This window comes from Struthio camelus, chromosome 23 (genome assembly GCF_040807025.1).
Source record: "Struthio camelus isolate bStrCam1 chromosome 23, bStrCam1.hap1, whole genome shotgun sequence".
Lineage (NCBI taxonomy): Eukaryota > Metazoa > Chordata > Aves > Struthioniformes > Struthionidae > Struthio > Struthio camelus.
Genome location: NC_090964.1, coordinates 10,813,186 through 10,823,013, shown reverse-complemented (window position 1 = coordinate 10,823,013; position 9,828 = coordinate 10,813,186). Strand labels below are relative to the sequence as shown.

The window sequence follows — 9,828 nt, the reverse complement described above, 5'->3', positions numbered from 1 at the left end:
CTCCCTCCCGTCCTCCCCTCGCCCATGCAAGCACCTAGCCAGTATAGAATAGTACCTGAGAATGAAGGTAAAGTCATGAGGGAGAAAAGTCTATAGGAGCAAAGCTCTCCCTTGTTCTATTTTCCGGTTCAGGGATCGGGGCAGCTCTATATTCTTGCCAGTTGGAGCTGGCTTATTCTCCAATAAAGCTAGTGGCTGGCACTCTTGTCCGGGGCTGATGGCGGCTCATCTGCGGGGCAGTGTAGGGATGTAATGCCTTAAGGGGAAATCAGCAAAGCCACCCAAGTATTTTTGTGTTTTAAGTTACTCCTCGTGAAAGGTTAAATGAGGGGGATGGAAGATCTAGGATACTGTATAAAGTTCTAATAGGGCTTGCTTTTCCGTAGTTCTGGAAAAAAAGAAGTCTTAGCTGATGGTTTGTGACTACTTAGCCTTAGTACAAAACCAGCTTTGCTCACACTACTTCCACTTCTGTTCTGATTGCAGTAGAGCCTGAACTTTTGAGGGTAAAAGTCTTTGCTATACCTGGAGGAAAGCTGCTCTACCTTTTCAGCCAGAAAGCTCACCTGCAGAGTAGCAGCAAAAGGCTCATATAGGGTGGAGTGTTATGTGTGCAATCAGTTTTTTTCCAGCGTATGTGTCGGTCAGCCCTGCTTTCCTTGTGCTACCCGTTGGAGGTGCTGCAAGGACAAGGGCAATTTGCAACCTTTCCTCCCTCACAGCAGTGTCTGTCACTAAAAGAAGGGACCAGCCTGTTCTGATTAGAGCAATGTCTAATGCTACTACTAGCCCTGGGGTGTTAATGCATTGATCGGGGAGAAATCTAAATGGCAAATGCTTTGTTCATAGTTAAAGGAACCCAGTTCTATTAATATGAAGCTTTCCCTTTGCAAGTCTTACAGCCTGGCAGCAGCCTGCTGGCTGCCAAAAGACAAGTGCAATGAAAAGGCCAAGCCCTAGCCACTCCTGCGGGGGCCTCCTCTAGAAGAGGGAAGAGAGTTGCTTGCCCAAAACCAATAACTGTACCCAATTGTTCTGTGGCACCAGCTTCCTTGTGGCACTATTTTAATTAGTGGGGCAGGGCTGTGGGGCTATTGTAGGCAGCGTGCTGGGGTCGCTGTGCAGCTGGGGGACATAAGCACTATCACCTACACAGTTTCAGGAGACAGATTCTGGAAGTCTAATTCTGGCAGTTTTCTCCTAAACCCCCCCCCCCCCCCCGCCTTCTTCAACAACATGAGTACCTAAAGTTCCCCAGGGTCTTTGGTGACTGGACCTGGGTAGTGGAGGCACAGGCTTTTAGATGAATGCTAATAAAAGCTAAGACTAGGAGTTGAAATAAATCACAAGTCCTTTGCTTGCAGAAGATACATCCAAAGCCAAGCAAATGAGGGGGTGGCAGAACAGCAACTGTCTTTGCAGTCACTAAAGGTAGAGCAGAACTGCACTAATCCCCTTCGCAGCCTTCACCGAGAGGATTAGGCAGGGGTTTATCGATCCCAACCAAGTGGCCTAGCAGCCACCAAGCACTTGTAAACACTGTGCTGCAGGGGCAGCAGCCTATCCTGGCGTGTCCGGCTTGCTGCACTGCACTGCCGAGCTCGTCCAGCAGCCACTTGCTGGCCGCACTCGCGCCCGCCTGCAGCGCTGGAGCGTGACGAAAGCAGGGGCCGGGGGCCAGGACCATGCTGGGGGGGACAGTCCTGCACATGGCACACCGGGTAAGTGGGCAGAGCTTGGGGGGGGGGGGTGTCCTCCCTGTGCTGGGATCCAGCCCCTCCGCCCCCTCATCAGCGTGGCACCGAGCGAGCCCGGCTGGGTGCCGCTGCGCAAACCCCGCTCGGGTCGCGTGCAGCCACGCACAGCCGTGGGGGAGCGCAGTGACGGCTCCCTGGGTGCCCGAGCCGTGGGGGAGCACGGTGACGGCTCCCTGGGTGCCCGAGCCGGAGCGGTCGGCGCTCCTGGAGGCGCCTCGCTGCGTCCGCTCAGGCTCCTGTGCCCCAGGGCCACGTGGGGCGGCTGCGCGCCCCACCGGCGCCGTGGTGGAGATGGGGTCTGCGTGCCTGGTGCTGGCGGCTCCTGGCCCTCGCGAGGACGGCGCTCTCCGGGCTCTTGGTGCTCTGGAGGCTGGCATGGGTTAGTACTGTGGGGGCTGCTGTGAGCCGCCCCTTTCGCTAAGGGCTTCTTAGCTAAGTAATGTGCCAAATCCCGTGCGCTGTGTGGTTCCCCGAGCCAGAATTAGGGGTTGGGACATGGGCAGGGTCAGGAGCATTTGGGGGGGGGGGGGGGGGATGTGTTCAGGCCTGCACTATAAAAACACCCCAAATTGCAGTGAGGGATGTGCTCACATCACTGTCAGGGTAGTTTCAGCAGCTGGCCAGATGTGAATGGGTCACTGTCCCATCTAGCAGCATCGTTAGCACTGCCATGGGACTGGTGACCCTGGACCTCGGCGCTACGCTTGACGCGCTGCAAGGCTCTACCCCAGCCAAGCGCAGCTGAAGAGCTGGGCAGGTTGCCGCCCCTCTCCATGCTCTACCCTCCCAGGGGCTCTGGCGTGGGAGCGCAGGGTCGCTGCAAAGTGCATTCCTAGCCAGGGCAGGGCCCGTCCTCTTCGGGACGCTCTGGGGCACAGCGTGCGGGACAGGCTGCTCCGCGTTGCTGGGCCTCCGCTCCTCAGGCACGTTGTCCTTTCCGCTCTAGTACCTGCTCATTTGCTACAAGCTTTGTTGGGAGCTCGTCTTCCAGTTCGTGCAAGAGGTAAAGTCCCTCCTCACCGGCCCCTCCGTCAGCCCGAGCCGTGCTGCATGTGCGCGGTCACAACCGTGGCCAGGCGACTGCGGAGCCCGGGAACACCCAGGGAAACATTTCAGCTTAGGCAAAATGTGTGTGCTTAGGGCACCGGTGTAAGGGGCACCTTACACCTCGGGGATCGGGGACACGGCACCGAGGGCTGATGAGGTGCGTGCCGGTGCAAAGGGCACCTGGTGGGGGGGGGGGGGGGGGTCAAATGCAGCGTCCTCGTTTCTAGCTCCTGCCGAGGCGACCTTGGTCCCGTCCTGAGGCTGAGGCTAGCGCTGCCTGGCTGGCCCGGCTTTGGGCGCGGGCTCCTTCGGGGCCTCCCCGGCGGCGCTGGGCGGCGGGGCGCGAGGTTGCTGCCAGGGCAGGCTCAGGGCCGGGCCGGGCCGGCGGTGGGAGCCCCCGCTGCCCCGCCGACGCTGCCCGCCGCGGCTTTCAGCTGGGCTGGCCGGCGCTGCTGAGGCCGGACGGCGACGGCGAGGCGGGCGAGGAGGACGGCGCCTCTCCTTCCACGTCGGAGCTCGAGCAGGCGGGTGGGTGCACCGGGTCCGGGGGGGGGGTTGGGGGGGGGACGACGGCTGCTCAGGCGCCCGCCGCCCCCAGGCCCCGGGGAGCTGCAGCGGCTGCGAGACACCAGCGCCGCCGTCCTGAAGCGGCTCGAGGCGCTGGAGGCCGACATCAGCTTCTTCGGCACGGAGCTGGGCGCCGAGAAGCTGCTGTGGAGCAGCCGGTTCCTGGAGCTGCTGCGGGAGCAGCAGGCGCTCGCCGCGCGGGTGAGTGGGGCCAGCGGCGCCGCTGCCCCCCCCGGCCCCCGGCAGCCCGGCCGCGGCCGGCCTCACCCCCTGCCCCAGCTGCAGGAGCGGGCGGACGACGAGCGCCCCGAGCTGCCGAGCGAGGCCGAGGGCCCGGGCGCCAGCCGGAGCGGCGGAGGGGACCTGGCAGGTAGCCGCCCTGGGACCCTGCGGTGCCGGCGAGCGGGGCTGGGCCACCCCAGCGGGGCTGGAGGGAGCCTGGCCGGCGCCCGCGGCCCTGGCTGAGCCGGGGCGGCCGTAGCGCCACGCTCCGCCGCGGTGTCCCCGCAGCCGCGGGCCCGGCGCGGGCCTGACGCCCGGCGCGTGGCTCTCCCGCTCCCGACGGCGGCGCGGGACGGCGGACGCCCGCGCGGGACGGCGCTCCTGCCGCGGCGGAGGAGGCGACGGGCTGGGCCGCGGCCCCCCAGCCACGGCGCGGAGGAAGGACGCCGGAGCCGCGCCAGGCTGCGCAAGTCCCCGGCCCCGGGCTGGCGGGGAGGGTGGGGGCACCCGCCGTGCTGCCTGCGGGTTTTACTGGCCGAATCGCCGGCCTCCCTCAGGGCAGCTCATCCGGTGGGGAGAGGAGGCGGCGGTGGGTCGGAGCCCCGGCGGGAGCCATTTCCACCGAAAGGTGCTGCCCGAGCCAGGCTGGGAGGGGAAAAGCGACAGCCACGTGCAAGCCACGTGCAAGCACCCAGGGGGGAGCAGCGGCCCCTTCTCCGCCCCCTCGCTCTGCGCCCCAAGGCAGAGACCGGCGGGCAGGGCGTCCCTGCAGGCCGCGGCCCGGGGCTGGGGGGCTACAGGGACCTCCAGCTCCGCCCTGGCCGCAGCCCGCTCCTCCTGGCCCTGCGTCCGCGCGCTGGCAGAGGGCTGCGCTCTGCTCCCCAGCACCTCCTTCCCCGGCCCCGGGGCCGGCTCGCTCCTGCCCCTGCAGGTGTTTGCCGGGAGGCAGAGCTCCTGCCCGCGGCTCTGGGCTCAGCCCCACCACCGGCTGCTCCCGGCGCTGGACGCTACGGTCAGGCCGCAGCCACTTTCTGTGACCAGCTCTTACCACCGTGTTTTTCCCCATCAGGGACAGGAGTGCTGCTGGCTGCAATGCTCTGGCAATCACGCTCCTGCTCGCCTTTTGCTCCATTAGACTCCTGCGGCCTGAGCCACCCCGACGCCTGTGCTGTGCCCTGCCGCTTTTCGGGGTCAGTGGTTCTGCAACAGGCAGAAAACGTCAGTGAAGGTGCAAGCTGAGACAGTGCCCTGGCAGGAAAGGGCTGCAGCCCCAGCTCACCCGACCGGACCGGCATCCCAGAAAGGCCTTGCTGCTTCCAAAAGGCATCGCCCAGCGTGGAGGACATCAGCCACCAACCAGCCAAACGCCTCTCGGGGAGCAACGCTGGGCTCTCAGTGCTTGACACCCCCCCTTGCCCGTTCCTCGCTGCAGGCTGAGGCAACCAGGCACCGGGACAGGGTAGTCCCAGTCACGTTCCCGTGTCCTTGCATGGGCCCGTATTATCAGCCTCCAGCCCACAGCGCTCAGTGCCAGCCTGGCCCTGCCCCATCCTGCCCGGCCCTGCCCTACCTTGCCAAGCCCATTTAGCAGAACTAGACCCATTTTCCAAAAACACAAAACTGCTCGGAGCCAGCTCATGCCAGGCCGGTTCCTTCCCTGCTCAGCATGCCAGGCCAGCTCCATCGGCTACCAGCTGGCCGCCTGCACCCTTGGCCAGCTGGCCAAACGCTCGGCTCTCAGCGCTCACTGCAGTTAGCTGTCCAGCTAGAAGCATCTTCTTTACCTTTTGCAGCTTCTTGGGAGCTTCCAGGAATAAGGAGTAAGGTCAGAGCAATCTCCCATAGTCATCTTTCACAAGCTGGAGAAGCTGTAGCAATGGATAGATTGCAAAACCCAAGAGCTACCCTATTTACTTCCTGGTTGGCCAGATAAGTCCCCTTTGTTAGCTTCTCCAAATACATGTTGCAACTCTTTGATAGCTCCTTTGATAGCGTTCGTGGGGAACTGGTTCTCCTTGGGTGGTGGGCTCAAGGACTCCTGCCCTAGGAGAATTGCCTGGTAAAGAGCGTGGCACTGCAGGGTAGTGGCCATCCAGAACAATGCATGCTTAAAACTGCCAAGAAAAAAGCCTAAAGGCTGACCTGGCCGTACCAGACGCAGCTGAGCAGCTAACACAAACCAACCTCTGCCCCTGTGCAAAATGCTGCACTAACACACTCTGTTAATACCTAGCGCCTTTGTTGGCCGCTGCTCTGGTCTCAGGAGGTTTGTTCCCCCCCGCTACAGACTGTCCATGGGGCTGTTACCTCTCCGGCCTCTGCTCCTGCCTCAATAAAATAAGGACAGTAACCTTCCACTTTCTCTCGCTTGCTTAGCCTTTATATTTTATTAGGCAAAGACTGTTTAGCATCCCCTGCCCAAACCCACTGCCGCCAGGGACCCCAATCTCACCAGAGCACAGAGGAAACACATTTTTGGAAGAGCAGTGAGCAAGAGCAAGCCAGGCTTCACACGCTGAGGGGTCATGGCCATGCCAGGACAAGGGCTTACCCACCCCTACCTGTCCCCTGCCCGCCAGCTGGAGAACCACTGTCCTGGGGAGCTTTTGCTGCAGAAACGTGGGTGGTGTATTGTCACATGCCTGTCACCGGCAACACCAGAGTGTGCAGCAGGTGGTGGTGGCATGTGGGAGCTAATGGCACATGTCCTCCCCAGCAACAGTGCCAGCTGCCGGGGACCTGCCAGAGCTTCGGGGAGTGGGTGCCAAGACGAGTTCCTGCTTGGGCCCGTGGAGCTCTGGTAAGTGCTTGCTAAAGTCAACAGTGGCTTCGTTCCACGTTTCTGTCAACACGTGGGAGCCAGCGTGCCTTGCTGAGAGCCTGCTCCAGATCAGCGTGCGCTGCAGACATGATTCAGTCACGGAAGTGTTCACTGCAAATTTGCAGATAGGCTTGTGTTGTTCAAAGGAGCATGTGGCAGCAGCACTTCCTGCCTTGGAGATAATCCTGCCTTATGAGAAGGCTATGCAAACCAGCCACTCCTCCCTCGCCAAGAGATGCGCAAACCCTTTTCATCACTACCCCTGCTCCAAACCCGTCTGCGGCCCTGCGTGCACAGCCTGCAGACCCCGGCACAGCACTGTCTGCCACTGTCAGCTGGCTACACCCCCTCTCCGCAGTGACCCCCAGACGTCTCCAGCATTTAATAACCTCCAACAAGCGCCAGGTAAAGGGGGAATGAAACTACTGCCAAATGACCTGTCGCTGAGGCTGCAGTTCTGGCACCGAGGCAAAGGCAGCCACTAACGCAGGGGCATCGCTGCCTCTAGCCTGGGCAGCACAGCGCTCCTGGGATCGCCCTCGGTGGGAGACGCGCGCCCTCGACGCCCCGGACAGCCAGGCACCACAGCTGCAGAGGCGAAGGCGAGTTCCCGGCCCCATGCATCACGCAGGCAACAAAGTGCTGAACAGGTTTGCAGCCATAACTGATGGTCTCTGCTCACAGCAGAGATGCCATGACCTGCCACCCAGGCAAGTGTTTTTCTCTGGGACAGGCCAGGCAAGTCCCCAGAGCTCTATCTTCTCTCCGGCTGCTCTCCTGCTTGCTGTGGGCAGGAGTTTTTACCTGGCACAAGTGCAAAGAGCCCCTCTTTGGATCGTGCCTGAAGGTCAGCCGGTGAGCACAGGGCCCTGCTTGCCTCTGTCCTGCAGCCATGAGAACTGGCCTCCAGCACAAACACGTCTGTGGGAACGCTCCAGTGCTGCTGTTATTGCCAGCGCCAGGCAGACTTGTCTGATGCTGCTTGTGAATTAACCCTGCAACGCTGTGTAACGTCTGCCGTGAACTGGGCCTGCTGCAGTCCCCCGGGACACGCGCAGGCAAAGCACCTGCCCAGTCCTCACCGCAGTCTTTGCTCCAGCGCTCTGGGAGCTGCCCGGCTGTACAGGACCGGGAACAGGCTTCTACAGGGAGCAAGGATCATTTTTCCTAACATGCCCATGCAGCACCCCACACAGTCAGGGAACTAATGCAATGCAAATAACAGCAGCCTGACTCATCCTGCACTGGCCTGGCTCATACAAGGTGTTTGAGGTGGGACAACCCCGCACTTGGAAATACCAAAACGCTGGAACATTCAGCGAGATGGAACCTGCAAATGAGCCACTGCTGGGCCTCCGCTGCAGCAAAACCCCAGCCCACAGCTGGCCAGCCCCACTTTTGCATGAATCAAAGCAGCATCCACTCAGCGAGACCTTTTTTTTCTCTTGAGAAGAAACAGGCAGCACCACGTTGCATGTCGCAGCGGCGGCTGCCATGTCAGCCAGCGGCTTCACAGCAACGCAGACGAAGCCGCGTCCCTGCCGCAGCTCAGCGCTCTTACGGCAATCCACGAGGCTGCGCTGGAAATCCCCTGCTAGCCCCATTCTGAAAGCAGCTCGCTGACTGAGCCATGGATGAGGTTTAAGAGGTGGGGAGTGAAATCAAATGCCATTAACTACATTCGCAGAGCACTTCCTCCCCACTGAAACACAGCCCCATGTGTGTGGCCAGCCTCCCAGCTGCAGCACTCTCACCAAGCCGTCTCCAAATGAGGCAATAGCTGCCCAGCTAGATATGGAAACCTTTCCCCCCCGGCAAACACGCTATGCAAATCCTCCGGACCTATTGCTCAACCAGACGCTGTATTTACTCCAAAACATTTGTGCAATGCAGGCCTTCAGGGGAGGGGAGAAGGCATTCTCGGCAGCAAGGAAACTAAAAGCTGCTTTTTGCTCATGGTCTGTGGCTTCACCACAAGGTCTGAACTGGCTGCCGCTCATATTGATCACTGCAGCAAGGGCTTTAGGTTTGTTTAGGGGTCAGGGCAGTTTGCTCAAGAAACTGAGATGGCAAGAACGCGCTTCTGCTGCCCTGATGCAACTCTTTAAACGAAAACTGTTCCCTAGCCAGCCCTGGCCTTAGGGAGCGCAGGGATACTCAGGACCCAGACCCCAAGGCACTGAGGAGCTCTGGTGATAGGCACACTGAAAAATGCACGGCTAGAGGGGCGAGCAGTGACGGGTGCCCACAGCACAGGGAACTTCTGCAGCCCCTAGCATACCACCAGTTCCTCTGTCTGCGCACGCTCTCCTTCCCTCCTGCAGGGCACAATCCCTGCCCCAGCTGTTGTTGCACCACAGCAAACAAGAAATGCACATTTACTTTGGGAGATACTTGCTTCCTTCACTTCTTCCCCTTCTATCCTTATCCTGGAGATGGGGAGGATGGGAAGGGAACACAGCTGGATCCTCCAGGACCTACTCCAGTTCCTGGGCTCTGAGCCAAGACCTTCACACTCAGCACAGAGAACTCCTGCCTTTCACATAACATTTGGATAACGTTGGCCGGGCTCTAAACCCCAAAGGATCCCCTTGTCCTGATGAGGGACAGGGCCTTTGGAAACAAGGAGCGTAACAGACTGAACAGCACCACTCCCAACCTTCCAGAGCACCTTCTCCGTCCCACAGATCTCTGTCCCAGCCGCAGCTCGCCCTGTTTTCCAGCCATATACTCCTGTCAAGAAAGCTGCAGACTTTGGCAGCTTATACTGAAATTTCGCAAGACTGCCTTTCCAACTGCCCTGCTGCAACAGCAGCATCTCACAGTCACACAGTGCTGAACTACCACCTTCCTGCAGGAGACCTCTTCCTATCTGCACAGAGGGCATCAGCCACACTGCCTCAGCATAGGGTGAAAACAGGAGCTTGATACTGAAACTCCCTCCTTGTAACGTGGCCTGCCCTGGAGGGGTGGTATCACAGCACTCTCACATGACCGAGCACGCAAGCGTGCTTCCATTACGTAGCAGCCCCTTTCCCACGGCCCATGCAGGAGTCTCATGTCAGATTCCTGCCCTCTGAAGAGGATTTCAAATGTTAGAGTTGAGCTAGCCACATCCTGGAAATCCCCTGATGGGAGGGGACCTGACGGGTTCAAATTAAAGTTCAGCAGCAAAGAAAGGCACAAGGCAGCTCGTGCAAGGGGAAGTGCAAGCAAGTCCTCTGGAAACCAGGCTACGGCACCCTGAGCCTAGACCCTTGGCAAGACCAAGTGCCTGATCTCCACCAAGCTGGAGGCAGAGGGCTGGGTCTGCTGCCCACCAGCCTTTCCCCTTCACAGCTCAGCACACTGGAATGGGAGGAAGAGAACACAGCTGTCTCCACCCTGACCTCTCACATCACAGCTTTTCATTTC

General features: G+C 60.2%; 1 protein-coding gene across 2 annotated transcripts; it reads left to right on the top strand.

Moving 5' to 3' along the window:
* Positions 1–1,418: 1,418 nt before the first annotated feature.
* On the top strand, positions 1,419–5,954 carry LOC138062023 (uncharacterized). Of its 2 annotated transcripts, XM_068917356.1 has the most exons (7): positions 1,590–1,721; positions 2,005–2,136; positions 2,704–2,760; positions 3,239–3,332; positions 3,403–3,572; positions 3,651–3,741; positions 4,729–5,949. In XM_068917356.1, the coding sequence occupies exons 1-7, from the start codon at positions 1,686–1,688 to the stop codon at positions 4,830–4,832; spliced, it is 684 nt and encodes a 227-aa protein (XP_068773457.1). In that variant the 5' UTR covers positions 1,590–1,685; the 3' UTR covers positions 4,833–5,949. The 2 variants fall into 2 exon arrangements, with proteins under 2 accessions (XP_068773458.1, XP_068773457.1); XM_068917357.1 differs by lacking the exon at positions 3,651–3,741 and having other exon boundaries at positions 1,419–1,721; positions 4,663–5,954.
* The last annotated feature ends 3,874 nt before the right edge of the window (positions 5,955–9,828 follow it).